We start from the raw sequence: 19,937 nt of genomic DNA, 5'->3' as shown, positions 1-19,937 counted from the left end.
AAAATACTGTCTGTCTCCAAATGCTCCATTTTTTAGTATGCGTTCAACACCAGTATTTCTGTTTATACCTACAACGTAAATAATGCATTTACAGATTTTAGAGCTTTGTCTTAATCAAACAATATTTTAATATTATACTAAATGCTTAATCTAAAAGATTTGTCAAACATGCTAACAAGAAACATGTGACACAGGCTATTCAATACTGATAGTCTTATAACATAATTTTGAAAATCTCTTCAATTCATATTCAACAAATATCACTATTTACCTGGAACTTTTCACAGAAAAGCCCTAGATGGTGTTTCATGGCATGCGCAGTTGCTTAATCTGCAGAGTTAAGGATAACAAATGAAGAAATGATAGAACCCATCAGAAGGTTCTAGGTGCATTGTGAAAAGAGAGGAGACACAGAAAGAGCTGCTGATTGTGTGTGAGGCTGACAGTGTAGATGGCATCAGAAGAGTTACACAGGGACACTGAAGCACATAGTGGTGAACTGTGTTCCTTGGAAGAGGGAAGAAGCTATCATTGAGAAACCCTAGTATAATATCCTTCTGAAGATCCTTTGAATGTCTTAGTGACAGAATTTTGTTATCTTTGCTATGGTCCTGGATCTGAATGGCCCGGAGACCATTTAGTATGAAAAAGGGAACTGTGTTAATAACTTTGGAAACAGATTGTGTGAAGAAACTGACACTAGAGAAACAAAGCGTACATGAGGGAAGAGAACCCAGGTTTCCTGTGTTCTGTGACCTGGAAGTGGTGACTAAGGTTTGTCATGTTCCATCCACCCTAGAAAACAACGGACCCAGGACTCCACTGCACATCCTCCTGAAGAAACACTGATGTAGTATAGTCCATCATTTCCACTTGACAAACGAAAAGAGAGTAAAGCTAAACGCAACCTCAGTTCCTGATAATTGCATATGTGTTGTCTCTACTCCATTTCCCTCCTCTCCTCCCTCCACGTCCCTTTGCTCGGGACGAACTGAAATATGCACATATGTCCCTTAATATTCTGAGAGATTTGTCCAGGTGCCCCATTAGAACCATCTTCAAGTCCTCAAGGGTGCAGTAGCTATACATCCTGTTAGAGATGAGAGATAATCTCCAGGTCACAGTGAATACCCTATGCCATATAAACAATCTCTAAGTACTTGCTTCATTATTTGAGGGTTGATATTTTTAGTCACTTGCTTCACCTTCTGGGATTTGAGGGTCTTCAAGCTTATATAACTTTTGCCAGTGGAAAAAAATGAAATGGATTTTTTTAAGGGACAAAAGACTTTGAAATTGATAGATTGAAAGTGTTTAAAAATAAAGATGTAAAGTGATTTTATAATGTAGTCACAGAGAACTAAGAAAAAGTTTCATAAATGTATTTATACAGAGCTGGCACAAGAGCAGGAAATCTTAGAATATTCCATTAGAAAGTTTCTTAAAAGCACGCCACATATATCATTAACCTTATGCACTGTAAAGTAAGAATGCAGGGAAATTATACTCTTTAGTGATGCCATGTTAAGATGGTAATTACAATTGTAAATTTATGAAGCTGAATTAGTATATAGAAAATTTATACCAAAGAGTGTAATTTGCAGTTCAGAATACTTAAAGAGTCAGTTCTATAAATATCAAAATTATTTCAGATTTGTCATTATTTTATGAATTTTATGTTTATAAATGGATTTATGGATTTGGACTTAATCCATCACATTGATGTTTTATTCCAATATGGAATTATTTTCTGGAAGAAAAATTAAATAAAATGTTCATCATTTTCTTCAGTTTTAAGGAAAACCTGGAACTGGGTGAGTTGTTTATTCTCTAGGTGGAAGCTGACACTGATGTGGAGCTCCAAATATCATGTGTTACAACTTTTTGCTTCTGTGAAGTAGGGTGCAAAATTTCAGCTAAGAATGTTTTTCCCGGCTGTTTGGAGACAGGGTAGTTTTAGCCCAGGCTCGGTTGAAAATTACTATGTAGTTAGAGTAAGAGGTTCAAGAGCTCATGGCCACACTTCCACATGAGTAACCTACATGAGCTACCACACCAGGCCTAACAGATTACGTTTTAGTTAATATTTACAAATATTCATTGACTCTGAAAAATCATTATTATTTCATGAGAATATCAAGAATATTGCTCACAATTGTGATTTATGAAAGGTGAAACTGAAATATATTTATGTAAACTGTAACATAAGTAAATATTAATTTGATTTGCATTTTTCATCTCTGAAAGCCTTTTCTGTCACCTTGTCTTTCACATAAACAGAATCACATCTTTATATAACATACATAGCCCTGAGGATCTTAAATTTTGCCATTTTAAATGTAATAATTACTGTTTTACAATTATAGTAAAATATTGTTTTATTAATGATTTAAGTAACTGAATGTAATTTAATCATATGAACATTTTAGTCATTTTTATCTTTAAACATATCCTGTGGATGTGTAGCCTTGTCACATGCACATTGTTTGTGAAATAGATTATTGTGAATATAATAGAGTGATCCAAAAGATATCAAAAGTATCTATAAAAATCTGCTAGCACATACGTTTCCATCTATCTATCTATCTATCTATCTATCTATCTATCTATCTATCTATCTATCTACCTAACAATATGTTTCTAAGATATGCCTTCATCAACATTTCTTGTCACAAATGACTATGGACAGACTGGTCCATTATCAAATAGATCGATATCCAAGCAAAACGGAAGAGGAAATATCGGTATACTCACGTAGATATATCTAAGAGTATTACTAAGTTGATAGAACTTATGAATCTATTATGTAGTACTTTCTTTATCTGTCTAATTGATAGACAGCTCCAAAGGGAGATAAGAGAACACTACATGAGAAGGAAAGCAAGCTAGTGCTCCCTAATAGCAGAGATGAGATCAAGGAAACTTCCTTTGAATGTGTTGTAAATATGGTTTGCATGGAAAACGGAAGAGATAAAAGGCACTTGACATACCTGAACTTAATTGGGCATCAAATGATAACATACATCTTAGAAATGCATTTCTAAATGCGGTGTTTTGTTCATTTCTCAAGTTACATATCTTCAGTGAGCTTTCTTTTCGGGGCAAAGGGAACATCTCTACACTTCACTCATCTTCACTCATATAGCTCTGTCCTCTAAAGCAATGGCCTCAGAGTGCTAATTTGAAAGCATTCAAGCCTTTCAGCCTCATTATCAGAATGCACTAAAAAGTCCGCATGTCTCAGGCATGAGCAGTATTCTGTGAGACATCAGACAAATTTCCCTTACACGCTATTAAAATATAACATTTCACACTATACACATTACATTACACATACACTCTCAAACAGAAACACACACACACACACACACACACACACACAGTCACACTGCATGTCTCAGTAAATTCTGGAGAATGACTCTTCATATTTTCCATTTCCTAATTATGTGAATTTGTAATACCACGCACTGTTCTCATACAGAGCTGCTCTGTAGACACTGCTCTGCCACAGCACATTTTTCCTTTATACAGCTCCTTGGTGTGGACTCAAATGAGAGGTTTTCTTTCTTTTTAAAATTGTTTTATTTATTTACTTTCTAAATGTTGCCTTCCTGGTCCTGGCTCCCAGAGTTCTTCACTCCTCTCCATTTGTCTCTGAGAGATGCTCTCCCCCACTTACCCTCCTCCTCATGCACCCCTTCCACTTTACCACCCCCTCCCCAGCATCTCTCTTCCCTGGGGCATCAAGTCTCTATAGGGTTAGGTACACTCTATGCCACTGAGGTCAGACAAGGTAGTCCTCTGCCCCATATGTGCCAGGGGACACGAAGCAGTACATGTATGCTCTTTGGTTGGTGGCTTAGTCTCCGGGAGCTCCCAGGGGTATGGGTTAGTAGATGTGTTGGTTTTCCGATGGGGTGAAGGTTTATTTTTGTATGAAATTTATTCAAAATCTGCCAGGAATGCTTGTGCTATAGAACTTATATGTCATTGTATCTTATATACTGACATGTGGCACATACATACACATACATTGGTACATAACATAATACTATAATATTGATCCTGTGTCATACATATCTCTTCAACAATTTTACTATCTTCAGACAACAGTGAACTATTCTACACTTCTTAGACATTACACTTCTTTTGTGAGATTTTCTTGTTTTAAAAATGGTGAAATATTTGAAATGTTTTAGTTTCTGATCATGTGAATTTTCATCATTAATCACAGATTAACAGATTAGATTAATAATTACTGTAGACTAAGGAAATCATCCTGGAGCTTTTTGTGTAGGGCTGTGGTACACAAAATCTTTAAGTGAACCTTGTACTATTTTTCTATTATAAGTCTGTTTATTGGGCTGTTTTTCAACTGAGCAATGCATAAAGAGTTGAACAAATTTATTTTGTACTTGTTTGAAAGAAGGAAGAATACCATTTTATGTCAACATTTCATTCTTTGCTTTTATGTCGCTAAAGTAAATATTCCTTGTAAATTCTAGTAACAAATTTTGACATAAAGTTGCCAACAGAAGAGTCTCATGTCAATCTGTATTTTTAAGTATTTATACATTTACTATCTTTATTTAAAATTTCATTTCGTTTTGTTATTTGCCATTCATTTATTTTTGTTTTCTTCTTTTCAAGGCCCTGTGGAATCCTACATGCACTGGAGGCTTATTTAAACCAGTATATATTTCAAGCTAGATTTAATAATCATTTGACCACGAATAATTCATCACTGATCTTTGACATGTTAAATATTGAGTGAAATCAATTTTTCTATGAATCCTGTTAACTATCTCACAGAATGTGTAGTACAGAAATCGTTTCATCCTAAGCACTGTATACTTTTGCATTTCTAAACAATTGCCACAGAATATTAATGAAGATTCAATGGACCTATGTTTACGTTTACCTATTGTATTTTTATAAAAACATATACTTTTATTTAAAGGTAATCTTTATATACAGATTTCCAAGATGTAATATTCCACTTGGCAGTAAACGTTGTTTGATCATCCTCCTTATCCATATCATTTGGGTTTCTTTTTTGGTGATAAACTTTGTGCTAGTTAGGTTACATTTGATGTGCATCAGATAGATTGGAAATGAAGCCTTTGATACCTCATCTTAGTGGGATAGTTCCCAAAGGTGAACTGGATTATTTGTAACCTCGTCCCATCATATTAACCTCAGGATATGACCCTGAGTATCTTCAAATAGGACAAGTGAGCACAGCCTTTATCTAACCACAGAATGTAATACAGAAACAAGCTAATTATGTTCTTAAAAAGAAGATAAACAAACTATTGATCTTACAGTGAAGAAAGTTCGTTGAATGTATGTGGTATAAGAAGAGGCCTTACCCTGCACTAAACATAAGTGGCTCCCTTTCTCTTGCCTTCCTATATAGCTCCACCTTATCAAACCACATAGTGTCCAGAAGGCGCTAATGAGTGAGAGGCACAGTTTATTGCAAGGATCATTCAGTGTTGTAGGCAGGATGTTGTTCAGTAGAAGGCTACAGGGCTCAGAAAAGAAGAGCAGGTCTTAATGAGCCATTACCCTTTGCAAAGAAACAATGAAATAATTATACTTAGCAGTAATGTATAAAAATATGCCATTAAATTATTCGGATCTTTATGTTACACATATATGAATTACAAAATGCTGGGGGGCAAACTATGGTGTTAAATAAAACTATAAATATATTTATTTACACATGAGCCTTGTATGTGGTCTTATTGACTTTATCTCTTTAAGCATTCTTCTAGGATCCAACATACTAAAACATTTTTGTTTCTTCTAGGGTTTTCTAGAATTTATTCTCTTTTCTTTTAGATGGTTTACATGTGAAATCTTTATATATTGACAAGGCAATATGTCATTCTCCTTTGTAAAACATTCTCATCATACACTTTTTTTCATCGACTTGAATGATTAGAATATTTTCAAGAAGAATTCAATTAAAGATGGGGAAATGACAAGGAAGACAAAATCTGGGGTTAATTACTAGAGTCAATTGATAACAAAAAGCATCTTTGATTTCCTCAAAAGCCGTGCAGTATCAACTGTCAATACAGAGGAACCAAAATACCTTCCTCAAAGATACAGATTTAGGAGCATCATTTATTTGTTTGGTTAATTTCCTTATTTATTCATATCACAAATGCTGCTTGACATGGCCCCACTCTCAGAGATTTTTCCTCATCCCCACTCCCCTTCATCTCTGAGAGGGTGCTCCCCAGCCTACCCCTTCCTTGGTATATCAAAGAGCATCCTCTAGGACTGAGGATAGACAAGGCAGTCCTCTGCTGCATACATGAAGGGAGCCTCAGAACAGCCTGTGAAATTCATACGTGGCTTAGTCTCTCGAGCTCCCTGGGCTCCGGTTTAGTTGATACTGTTTGTCTTCCTATGGAATTCCCATCCCCCTCTGTTCCTTCAATCTTCCACTTGACTCTTCCCTAGGAGTCTGTGACCTCAGTCCAGTATTTGGCTGTGAGTATCTGCATCTGACTCCTTTAGCTGCTTGTTGGGCCTCTCAGAGGACAGCCATGCTAAACTCCTGTCTACAAGCACACCATGACGTCAGTAATAGTGTCAGGATTTGGTGCCTTGCCTATGGGATGGAGTCCAAGGTGTGCCAGTCACTGGTAAGCCATTCATGGAGTCTATGGTCCTTTTTGTCCCTGCATTTCTTTTAGACAAGAAGAATTTGGGGTCAAAAATTATGAAGATTGGTGACTCCATCCCCACTGGGGACCCTGTCTAACTTCTGGAGGTTTTTCTCCCGGTTCCATCTCCCCACTGGTAGGCGTTTTGGTTAAGGTATCCCACATTGAGGCCAGGGAGGCTCCTCCATCTCAGGTCTCTGGGACTTTCTAGAGGTTCCTCCTACCACTGGCAGCTGCGTATTTCATTCATTCTCCTGGGCTTCTCCCTCTGGGCTTCTCTTCTGTCCCCCTTGTTCATGCCTCTTTTTCCCCTCCCCCTCTCAGGTCCCTTTCTCCCTCTGCCTCCCATGATGATTTTGTTCCCCCTTCTAAGTTTGATTGAAGCATCCTCACTTGGGTTTAATTTCTCAGAGTCTGTGGGCGTATCGCCGTTTAATAACAGCAAACCGTTTACGTTGTGATCTGGATTCCTCTCCAGACTCCTTCCACTACCCCTCTCTCCTTTTACCGTTTTTCCATGACTGAAAATACAGCAGCATGCTAACAAATCACTACTTTCAATTTGAAAGATATAAAACTGTAAAAAAGCATATTTAGAAAAATTTGCCTGTTTATTGTAGAGAGTGATTTTTTTACATCATTCTTCATGTAACTGTAACATTATTGCTTTGCAAGTTTTATTCCTTAGCATAAAACGATATATAAAATACTAACTGGGGTGTTATAATTATTTCTGTGAAATGGATGAACAGTATTAAAATAATTATCTGCATATCATGGAGTATAAACACTAAAACTAATCATTATTTTCAACAGTGAAAACTAGGCATAGGGTTTGTGTGAGCGCTGTGGTTTGTGTATCACCAGTTATTGATTAGTAAAAATGGTATGCCTGAAAATTTACTTACGTAATAAATACAATATATATCCTCACTTATCCTAGAAACATAGGAGAGTATGGACTAACAAATATGCCAGGTACATTGTGTATTGTGCTTTTTTTTTTCATATAGGTTTCTAAAAATAGGATTATATCCTATTTTAATTTCCCATGGATAGACCTTTTCAAAGAGTGACTTGTGACATGGTCTGCTAATACAGTAATTGTCATCACACTGGAGAATGCTGGCACATTACACAGAAGAATAGCCTGTCCCCTCTGGGTACTAAGAGACAGTTATGTGCGTACATAAGCGTCATGTGGCATGCCTTCACTGTATCCACTGAAGAGAAAATTTAAAATCAGAAAGTTCTGTATTAGGCAGTGACAACCTAAATTTTAAAAACAATAGCATTGGTAACAACTTTTACATATATTGGCAAATGTTAGGTATTAAGATATTATAGGAAAGCTTTCAGTTTCAGATATAACTCCCTGATTGTCAAAACAAATATAATGTCTTTTAAATTTTACTTAAAAACTAAAAAGACAAAAAGGAACCAGCAAGTTTTGTTTGTGTGTGTGTGTGTGTGTGTGTGTGTGTGTGTGTTAAAGAAAGGTTAAATGTATCTGCAATGTTACAACAGAGACTACTATCATGCATTTAAACAATAAATTATATACTTCTTTTTACTAGACCAAATGCAAATTTAAAGATTAAACTAAAGGAAAGAAAGGAAAGGAAAAGCCCATATATAAGGATATTTTCCCACGGTCCTGCCGAACAAAAGGAGGCTGAGGAGTTCGGAGCACTCATTACCCTCGCAGAGGACTCCAGTTTGTTTCCAGCACCCACGTGGTATCGAACAACCACCCGTAGCTCCTATTTCTTTTTCTTTTCTACTTTTTTTTGCTGGATATTTTATTTATTTACATTTCAAATGCTATCCACTTTTCTGGTTTCCCCTCCTGAAACCCCGTATCCCATCCTCTTCCTCCTATTTCTATGAGGGTGCTTCACCCCTACCACTCCGCCTCTCCACCCGGTCATTTCCCTACACTGGGGAAATTGAAACTTAAAGGTCTTCTCATCCCCTGCTACATATGCAGCTGGAGCCATGGGTCCCTCCATGTGTGCTCATTGGTTCGTGGTGTAGTCCCTGGGAGCTCTGGAGGTTCTGGTTGGTTGATATTGTTGTTCTTCCTATGGGTTGTAAACCCCTTCAGTTCTTTCAGTCCTTTTTCCAACTTCTCCTCTGAGGACCCTGTCCTCAGTCCACTTTCAGAGCCTCTTTAGAGACTGCTATATCATGCTCCTGTCAGCAAGCACTTTTTGACATCCTCAATAGTATCTGGGTTTGGAGTCTCTATATAGGCTCGATCACCAGGTGGGGCAGCCCCTGAACGGCTTTTCCTTCAGTCTCTGCTCCACACTTTGTCTCCATATTTCCTCACTTGAGTATTTTGTTCCCCCTTCTAAGAAGGACTGAAGGACACATACTTTGGTCTCTCTTCCTGAGCTTCATGTAGTCTGTGAATTGTATCTTGGGTATTCAAAGATTTTGGGCTAATATCCACTTATCAGTGAGTACATGCCATATGTGTTCTTTTGTGACTGGGTTACCTCACTCAGGATGATACTTTCTAATTCCATCCATTTGCCTAAAAGTTTTATGAAGTCATTGTTTTTATTAGCTGAGTAATACTCCATTGTGTAAATATACCAGGTTTTCTGTATCCATTCCTCTGTTGAAGGGCATGTGGACTCTTTCGGGCTTCTGGCTGTTATAAATAAGGCTAAGGTTCATAGCTCTTATTTCTAAAAGCTGTGTGTGACTCCTGTTTCTTCCTCCTGCACCAAGCACACACATGGTGTGTTTTGTTTTTCACTTACCTTTTGTTTCTCTTTTCATTAATATACAAATTCTCTGGTTTTGCTGGTTCCAGGGTGGTCTCCAGTCAATTTACTTCACTAATTTTTTCCCTCTATTTTTTCTTGATCATTCAGAAACATTAACATCTTGCTCATTTTCTTGAAAGATTACATTTGACTATTTCTCAGTAGTCTGTTTAAAAAAAAAACCTGACCTCCTGAGACTATCAAACCCTTAAAACATATTTCTAAGAGACCAATGGTATTCACCACTGCAAACGCTAAAATTCCATCAGAATACATCAAAAACCTGTAACCAATAGCTGAGCTTTGCTCTAACCCAGCCATCTCTAACCCCCAGCACTGTATTTGTACAACAGCTTGTTTTGTTCTGTTAACTCAAAACCCCACTCTGAGACTGCAGCCCAGTATCTGGGAACACCTAAGTCTATGTTCCTAGACCATAGGCATTCATATTTGTCTCCAGAATAATCTCTAATTTCTTTTGAGGTAAAAATTGCATTTTCTGTTGACACATTCATAGTGAAGAAAGGAGAGCATTTCCTTACTGCCAGGAAAGCCAGTGACATATGCGTGAGAGTTTTCTTCTGATGTAAGGAAACAGTGGCTAGGTGATGCTCCTGAGCTGCTCACTGAGCCTTACTGTCCCTTTAAGTCTTCAATAAAAGGAAAGTGATTAGGGATAGAGAAAGTATTCATCCATCTCCACAGGGAGTAAGAGCCACTCTTGCTTGTCTACCATCCATTGTATAAAGGTCCAGCAGAAAGAATAGGTGTATCACACAATTTTGACTTCTCATACAAGTTTTATATTAAGAGGGATGGCAAAATGTCACCTGAGGCAAAAGGTGAAGTGAATGTGAGAATGGCTTCCTGCAGAAATAATTGTGTTGATTTTCTTTACCCACTGCTTCTTGGTTCCCAAAAGGTTTATGTTTAAAAAAATGATTTTATGAATTAACTTACATTCCCTATAAATGTTCATGAAGCATTATATTTATGAATCTGAAAGTCTCTTTCATTTAGTTGTAGGCACATGAACTTAGAGACATATTCCTGAAAATTAATGACTGGTCTCTGAACAACTGATTAGGCAAGTCAGTCATTCAGGTACAACAGGAGTAAAGCCTTACCTGTGTAGAAACACATGTTCCATGAAATTATTTCCTTACAACTTGTCAGCAGACTTAAAGCTTCAGAAAAATAGTATTGTTTTAAAGGACAAATCATGTGATCTATTCTAAAAGTTGTACCTGTCTGTTGGATTACAATGACAAAGAACCTTCAGCACCTTACACCAAAAGTCAGACGCACAAGGGTCATAATCTTACCCAGTAAAATTTTCTTTGAATGGCGTATATATTTATCATGGGATCAATACCCAACATTCTTTCTTCTACCTCTTACATTCTGTTGGTGAGCCTTCCTATTTCAGTTCCTAAATTTCTCATTTCCAGAGTTTATTCAGTTTGGGTTTTCTTCATTGATTTTATCTCCACATTTGGCTCTTGAGGAGTTTTATTTACTTCCTTCTATTGCTAGTGTTTTCATGGATTTCTTTAAGGGACTTATTCATTTCCTTTATAAGGATCTCTTTTATCTTCATAGCAGCCGTTTTAAGGTCTTTGTCCTCTGCTTCAGCTATGCTCCAATACTCAGGGCTTACTGTGGTAGGGTGGCTGGGCTCTTGAAGAGATGTATTGTTCTGGTTCTTTTTACACTAGTATGTAAGCATCTAGGTTATCGAGGATTTTAATGCTAAGTCTGATATCTGGTCTTGTTTGTTGAGTAGGTGGTTTTTTATTTTATTTTATTTTATTTTTTTTGTTGCTTTTTCTGGTTCTTAGGAAGCAGTATGTCATCTGGGAGGACATTTTTCTTGGCTCCTGATAGATGTGATCACTGGGGGTCTGGACAAAATGTGTTTCTAGATATTAGGGTTTGACACCTAGAAATGGGGATGGTTTGGGTGAGGGTTCACAGGCTGATTCATGAGAATCTAGGGAAGAGAGCAATGAGTTGGGGTGAGAGTCAGGGTTTGAGCATGAAGAAAAGGAGGTAGAGTGATGACTCAAAGCTTGTTGATGACCTTGACTGGCTGACCTGCTTCTCTATCACATGCAGCCATTTGGGTTCCCAGAGAATGCCTGCTGGCATTGGAGGCATTGGAGGTTGGAACAAAGGATTGAGTAGGGAAAAATGTTAGAGAAGAAGATATTCATGATCTGCAGGAGATGGGGGAAGAGAGGTGTGGAGACCATAGAAGGTGGTCAGCTACAGATATGGGGATGAGACTGGAGAATTGGATTTAGAAAAGAGAAAGAATAGATAAAGATCTGCATGTTATTATATCTGCTTCTCTGGCCAGAATGATCTGTGAGTTCCCAGGGAATGCCCACTGGAGCTGGGGACCAGAATAACATAATTCGAAGGGAAAAGGAAGTCTGGAGGAAAAGATCTTTGTGATCCTCTGGAAAAGGAGACAGTAGGAGGTGAGTCTATGGCAGGTGGTCGGCTACAGAGCTTGGAATGAGTCTGGCATTGAATTTGGAGGTGGGGATAGAGAAGAGAAGGCCTGTAGTTACCCTACCCTTTTTTTCTGGGTTGTGGGGCTTGGAGCATTCCCAAGGAATGTCTGCTGGTGCTTGAGGCTGGGTCAACAGGATGCATAAGGAAGAAGGTTGGAGAAGGTCTGAGTGGTCTGCTGGTGAGGTAAGCAAGAGAAGAGGAAGCTTCAGTAGTTGGTCTGCTCTAGAGCTGGAGATAAGACTGGAGAAGTGGACTTGGAAGAGACACAGAAGAGGTAAAACTCCACAGGTAGTCTACCTGCTTCCCTGACTGGAGTCCTGCTGTAACTATTTTAAGACAGATGATCACTGTTGACAATATTTATCTCAGAATCATTATTGTACCTGTCAGAGTAATTTATTGTGACATTGTTGTTCCAGCAGCACATTTACTCATTTACCTCCCACAACTTTATCATTAAACACATTTTTCTTCTGAAAATATCTCAAGAGATTTTAAGTGACAAATAAATGTCTTAAATGTGTGAACAAAAATGACTTTCTTATTCCTAAATAACATGCTTTGTTTGCTACAGAAATAGATCATTTGCACCAACTAAGACATGGAGGTTTAATGCATTGCTTCTCCTGAATAATGTGCTTTAAAATATTCCCATGTTGTCCCCTAAATCATCTAGTAAATTTCAATCTTCATGATATAAATGTAAAGTCTCCTTCTATCCCTCACTGCACAATGTACATCTTTGCTTAATGAGAAACTCACCTATTGAATTTTACTTCTTAAACCTAGCAAGCTACATTATTCTGCATGAACTTTAATGTTGAAGATAAAAGGAAATAGTTATATTACTCACAGTTTAGCAACTCCTACTCTCTTAACTGAGTCACCTATTTTAATTTCAAATTAAGCAAGTAAGCATTAACCTATTAGCATTGTAATTAGCACAACTCTACAGTTACTGCTTTACTCACCTCAGTCCCTCTGCGTATGTACCATAAGTAAACATAACCAAACATCCAGAACTAAATGCCAATTTTTTACTAAATACTTGCAGAGTATAAAATGTATTGTGTCAAGTTGGAAGAAAACTTTTTCCAGAATTTGAGAAATGACATTTTTATTTGCTCTAAATATTTTATTATATGTATGCTTGTATATATACCACACGATCTAGAGGAAATACTTATAATTTCAGAAAGATTATTAGTTTCTCTGATATTTTGCAATTCGACACCCAATCAATTGACTATTAAACAGATTTACACATTTTTATGGTTAGTTTCTGACATTTGACAATGGTTAGCCCTATATTACAAAATATGTAATACTGACATTTCTGGGCATTTTACGTGTTGTCAAAAATAAGTGACTGAAATATTCAGAGATTAGGTTCAGTGTGATGTCTTTAAAGACATTCACAAACATCATGGCACATGTGAGTTTCCAGGATTTCCATTTAAATGTTTATTTAGATATTTGTTTGTTTGGTTGAAACATTTTCTGTACATCTATAGTGCTGGGTCCTGAGCTACGAAGCTCAGCAAATCACAAACCAGGTTACCATATACATAAGGTTCAGCCATGATCACAATACTTTTTTAAAATTAAAATTGTACCATCAAAAATATGTATAGGGTGATCATTTCAGACCATGGTATATTTTAAAATAATTTGTGATCAAATTTCAGCGTATTGATTTCAGAGATTATGCCGTATCTTGGTTCAGAGAATGAGAAATGATATTGATATATTCCCAGAGGAAGGGAATGCTAGAGGTGTGAGGTGAGAGTGGGTGGGGGGAGTCCCCTCTTAGAGGCAAAGGGGAAGGGTAGGGGTTATGGGGGTTCATGGAGGGGGGAGGAGGAAAGGGGGCAACATTTGAAATGTAATAGATAAAACTTCTCAAGCTCTCAATTCTTTTATTTCCATCAAAGCAAACAGGATATTTTGATTAACTTACGGGTCATTGGTAACTTGATTATACATACTGGTCTTTAAAAATATTCTCTAAAATAAAAGAACATTATTAGTATCAGGCACACAAGAGCTTGTTGTGTTATGTGTACTTCTGTACCCATGCACTTTGATTCGTTTAAAGGGACACCAATATATTCCTCATGGTTAGTTGCATTAAATATTTAAGAATCACTTTAAATATGTAAAATTAAGTATGTGTAAAATGAGATTAGATGACATAAAATTTCTACGAAACTAAATAATCTATGACAGTTTTACATTTAGCATTGTTAAAATACATTAAATGGTACAAAATCAGAAAAGCATTGGCAGAGTTGGACTGTGGGAATCATTTTTCATGGCAGTGGATAAGAAGCAGCACTGTATAAGCACCCAAGGAGTGTATCCTGCACTTGTGTATTTTGTTCTTATGTGTTACATTTTGGAAACAAATTTTAAAAAGTGTAGCAAAATATATGCCACATTGTTTGTACATTGTTTTCTTACAATAAATATCTAGATTGTTTGTTCTACACTAGAAACTTCTAGAAGTTGGAGGTAGTCAATCACAGCAACTATCATTCTATTTATATCTCACTTAATAAACATAAGGACTTTAAATGGCAGGTCCCTTATCTTTACCGAACAGATGAGAACATTGGATTTACAAACAATAAACTGTCTCCTAATCCCACAGACCACATGCTTATACCTGAGTTGTTCATACATCAGGAAGATGGCCTTTATCATCGCATCATTCCCTGCACAGATACAGTGACAGCTACAAAAGGGAATTTGGTATCATTCCTTCATCTTATATATGAGGATCATTATATTAGAAGAACCAGAAGAAGAAAAATTAACTGTTTGATCAATACTAATTTCTAAAATCTCAACTAACAATCTATGGTAAAGTCAAAAAGACACTAGACAGCTTTGATAATGTTTTCATTGCAGTATGAGATTATAGATTGACTCCTAGAGAGTCTAGGTGAGTTTGAATTTCAGTTTCTGATGTCACCTCTCACACTGAGTTTTCATATTGAGATTGTTCAAATATAAATTTTCATCTGAAAGATTAACTTGATGCAATGGAGACTAAGATACATTTTTACTATTAACTATATATTCTCTTGAAGGCTGGAATAAGCAAAGCCAAACTACCATGTTGAGTTCTAATGTCACTAATAAGCAAATAGAAAATTTCTTTAAAAAAATTCCTTAAAAATAGGTTGTATTATGATACCTATAGGTTTGTTACAAGAAGGTAGTGGCTAATTCATTCCTCTTAATGCACAGCTGTTTGCAGTTGTGTGGGTCAGAAGGCATATAATTACAACTCTTTAGCAAGTGTACTTTTTAAGTAAAACCAGCAAGATTTCTGCCCACAAGCCTGCTTATCTTAGATATGAAGAGAGCCACTTTTATCAACCCTGAGTACTTCTGAAAGCAATAGGTTTGCACAGTAGAGTATTTGTTAATCCTCGTGCACTAAAACAGATCTGATGTGTTGCTTTGGTGTGCTTCTGCGCTACCATATGTCACATTTTTATGTTCCACAAATATGTTCAGCATCACAAATAAAACCAGGGTGGCTCCTCTCAGCTACCCTGGTATACACTTAAAAATTCTCCTACTGGGATCATTGTCAGTACGAGCGCTTTAATAGACAGAAATAATGAGAGCATTAAACTATACTTTTGCTTATGATGTGTACACATAAATAGGATACATAATTTTACATTTCTAAGAAAACCTTGGGTGTTTCAAGACTGTTGACATTTGGTATTTTGGGTCCACAACCTAATACCCAAGTATTGATGAGCAAACATGTTTTCAATGGTTTTGGCTTTGCTTATTTTGCACAGAATAAAAGAAAATGGAAGCATGCCCTTAGCATGACTTTCAGTTTTAAACTCTTATTCAAGGAGGGATGATAAAAATTTACTTTTACAAAAATCACTCTGCACCTGAATGGCTTGCTAAGGAATTCCTTACATTATAGAAGTCTTTTATCCAGACAATAAAAGCAACACTGAAAGAAATGCTTCTGTTTTGTAAAATAGAATGTGGATTTTTTTTTTAAAGTAGAAATTTTTTTCAGTTACCTTCCTTTTATAAATCTCATAAAACATGAAGAGCATTGGAAATGTGGATTAAGTGTTCTCTTTCTAACTTTTCATAGATTCTCCTGCTTGAAACATTCTGTACATGGTTCATAAGCATTGTTAGAAATCCAACAATGATGTAAGAAATATTTTTCATAAATGTAATTGAAGATGTATTATAAAAAATCCACTCTCAGTCTAACTCTGCAGAGCAAAGTAGAATTTTATGCTTGGGTACTGAGAAAGAGTGACACAGGGGAAAGACTTCCAGCAAATATTGCTGATAAAATTTTCTTCTGGATGCTTCTAAATTGTTTGAGTCTTATTACTGTACCATTGCATTTAGAAAGAATTTCCAGGATGAAAAGTAGGTATATTATAGAGACTCTAACTTTTACTGAACTTCTCCAGTTATAGATGTTTAACTAGGGAGATTTCTGGATGTTAATTTTACTATACACATAACTATAATATTTCTCCTCTTTTCAAGTATTACTATTGTGAAAGCTAAAGGTATTTTACAGTGAAAAAAATTACTGGAAGCAAAGTCTTTCAGAAAACAGTCTCCAAAATAAGTTTACTTTTGTTGAATTGATATGAAAGTAATTATTAAAAGGTGGTAAAACACACACACACATTCACACACACACACACACACACACACACACACACACACACACATATATATATATATATATATATATATATGAAACCATTTCTCTCTGGTATTTTCTCTAAGCAATAATATTTTCTCTAAGCAGTTGTATTCCTCAGGAAAAAGTGGAAAAGTCTGGTTAGTTTTGGAAGTTACCACTAGGGATATTCACTATGACCTAGTGGGAAGAGGCTAGGAATTCTGTTCAGCATCTATGTACACAAAACAACTCCTAGCACTTGGAATGTTCATAGCACAAAGACAGGGAAAAGCAAGGAAACTCTTTTTCTTACACTTAAATCACTACATGACAGAACACACAACACAATAACCTTTGATCCAATTAAGATATAATTGCCCACCTAAACACATAAAGACCTGTGCACATCCATCCCTTAAGAACATTCATAACAGCCTGTAAGGGTACAGCATGAAATCTTAACGCCAGCTTCCATGTTGTGCTGCCACGGCTTCTCTTCTTCTTTTCCATTCCTGTCTCCTCCTCTTCCTTCGAACTTTTCTCCTGCCAATCATTCCTTCTCGTCCAATGACAGGCCTCATTCTATCTTGTACCTGCCTCACCTGTGACATCATCCCACATTATTCCATAGGCAAACTCTGAACAGATTTTTTTTTTTGCTAAAATGCATCACAAAACTCTATTCCTATTTTCAATAAAATCTTTGCCCCTATTTTAAACCACCTGAGCCTGGTTTTCCTTTTTCCATTTCTCTCAGAACTTTTGTCTTCCAAAATAATACAAGTATATACCTTCAGTACTGTTTGTTTCATCCTAGGTCTTCCTTAGCCTGCATATACAAATTTTCCAAATCCTTACTGCAAACCTGTTCCAAAGAATAGGATTCACATAAATAGACTGCTTTCAACTGTCTTAATTTCTATGTTTTATTTCCAGTACTCCAATTGAGTACTAGAGCCATTGACATTGGGCAAGAGCTCTACCACTGAGCCACATAGCCAGCTCCTGGTATTAGTTATGTTTACATCACAGAAATCACCATATATGACAGAATCAAGAAATTGTTAGAAGGATTTATTTAGGATAGTAGTTTCTGAGATTTCATTCCACCATGGCAAGGAGGGTATGGAATACATGGGTGCAGGTTAGGCTGTTCATGTCATTTAAACCAGGCAGCAGAATGCATCCATAAACCAGGAGCTTGGTCAAACCCTCAAACCCTCCGTGTAATGTCTATTTCTGCCATTAGTTCTCCCTCCTAAGGGCTTTACAGCAGTGGTTTTCAGCCTTTCTTCCTCATGATGTGGTGACCCCCAACCAAGAAATTATTTTGGTTACTACATAACAGTAATTTTGCTATGGTTATGAATTGTAATGTGAATACTTTTAGGGACAGAGGTATCCCAAAGGGGTCTCAACTTATACATTAAAACCAAAAAAGAAGAAAAGGTGTTTAAAACACAAGTCCAATGTAATCATTAAAATTGGTATAGGGGAAATAAGTTTTTGATGAAGTGTACATAGGTTTCTACCTACTTCATTAGATTTTTAAAATCACATACAATTGTAACATCAAAGACATAGACATAAATCTAATAATGGGCCTGAATCTGTTTTTTCAAAAACTCAATACCATATATAGAAATCATTATAAATTCTAATTTTCTATTGCTGCTCACTTAAAATTTTCTTTATTACTTTCCTATAGAGAAGTTTCATGCATGGAAATATGACAAACATGAGTATTTTATTCATAAAATGTCAAATCCCTAGGTATTGTTCTGGCTGACATGGATACTGCATGACATAAACATGCATACATATATTCAGGAAAAACTCATATACATAAGCAAATAATTCTAAATCAATAAAGCAATCTGGCCATGGTGTCATGTGCCTTTGATTCCAGCATTAACAAGGCAAAGGCAGGTGGGTCTCTGTGAGATAGAGCATAGCATGGTCTTCATAGTGAATTTCTGGTGAGGTAGAACATAGCATGGTCTACGTAGGGAGTTTCTGGTGAGATAGAGGATAGCATGGTCTACATAGTGAGTTTCTGGTGAGATAGAGGATAGCATGGTCTACATAGTGAGTTTCTGGTGAGATAGAGGATAGCATGGTCTACAGAGTGAGTTTCTGGTGAGGTATAGCATAGCATGGTCTACAGAGTGAGTTTCTGGTCTCTGTGAGGTAGAGCATAGCATGGTCTTCAGAGTGAGTTTCTGGTGAGGTAGAGCATAGCATGGTCTACAGAGTGAGTCTTCATAGGGAGTTTCTGGTGAGCCAGAGCTACGTAGTGTGATTTTGGGTTAAAACAACAACAATAAAAATAAAAATAAAATCAGTTCTCTCTTAAATCTACTTTTTCCCTTCCTTTAGTACACAGATTTGTTAAAAAGAAATTTTACATGTTTAAATCTCTCTTACCTAGCTCAATTAATTCAGTAAATACTTAGTGATCATTTATCATGGCAAGGTAATGTGTCAACTAGCAAGAGAGAAATACTTCTGTCCACATAACTTTTATTTATTCTTCACTCTTTTTATTTATAGTGTGTATCAGAGTGTGCTGTACATAAATACACATGTGAATGTGAACATCCGTCTATACACATAGAGAGCAGGGGCGAATGTTAGATGCCTACTTCTCAACTCAAGATGCCTTCCTTACACCCTTGAGACAGGCTTTCCTATTATAGCTGGAGTGAAGACAGCACAATCAAGCTCAAGGAATCTTCCCAGTCTTTCTCACCGGAGTGCAGGGATTAAATATTCATGAAGTAAAACTCAGTTCCTCAGGTGGGTGCTGGAGATTTGAACTCAAGTCCTCTTGGTTATGTAACAAGTAATCTTGCACAGTGAGCTATCCCTTCATAAAAGGTTATACCATTTTAAAAAATAATAGAAACATAAATAAATATGAAGATGAGGAATTAAACTTTATCTCATCTGTATTTGTATTAACATATAAATATTGATAAATATTGCTATAACACATTAATATAAGAGTACATATATACACCTCTAATAATTTATGTTGTCAACAGATAAATATCATTTTGATTTTCATTTTGAGGATTTATTTATATTTACAATTAAATATAGATAGTTCACACTTCAAAAGGAGGTTACATTCATACATTGAAATTTTATAGATTTTTTTAAAAAGTGTGCATTGAATACACCTAGCCCTGAATCACTAGCCCCTGAAAGAATCAACATTCTCTATGTCTGAAGTCTGATTTTCACTTA

General features: G+C 36.3%; 1 protein-coding gene across 2 annotated transcripts in view; it reads left to right on the top strand.

Moving 5' to 3' along the window:
* Ccser1 (coiled-coil serine rich protein 1) overlaps nt 1–19,937 on the top strand; it is a 1,322,544-nt gene that overhangs the window by 798,176 nt on the left and 504,431 nt on the right. Inside the window, exon 10 of one of the 2 annotated variants that reach the window (XM_032906397.1) lies at nt 4,651–5,732. The exons of the other annotated variant lie outside the window; for it this stretch is intronic. Within the exon in view, the coding sequence (XP_032762288.1) occupies nt 4,651–4,710 (60 nt within the window). The 3' untranslated portion in view covers nt 4,711–5,732. Of the gene's footprint in view, nt 1–4,650; nt 5,733–19,937 lie in introns of those variants that run through there. 2 annotated transcript variants of the gene reach the window in all.

Source organism: Rattus rattus, chromosome 6 (genome assembly GCF_011064425.1).
Source record: "Rattus rattus isolate New Zealand chromosome 6, Rrattus_CSIRO_v1, whole genome shotgun sequence".
NCBI lineage: Eukaryota > Metazoa > Chordata > Mammalia > Rodentia > Muridae > Rattus > Rattus rattus.
Note: the sequence above shows the minus strand (reverse complement) of the source record. Positions and strands in the feature narration are given on the sequence as shown.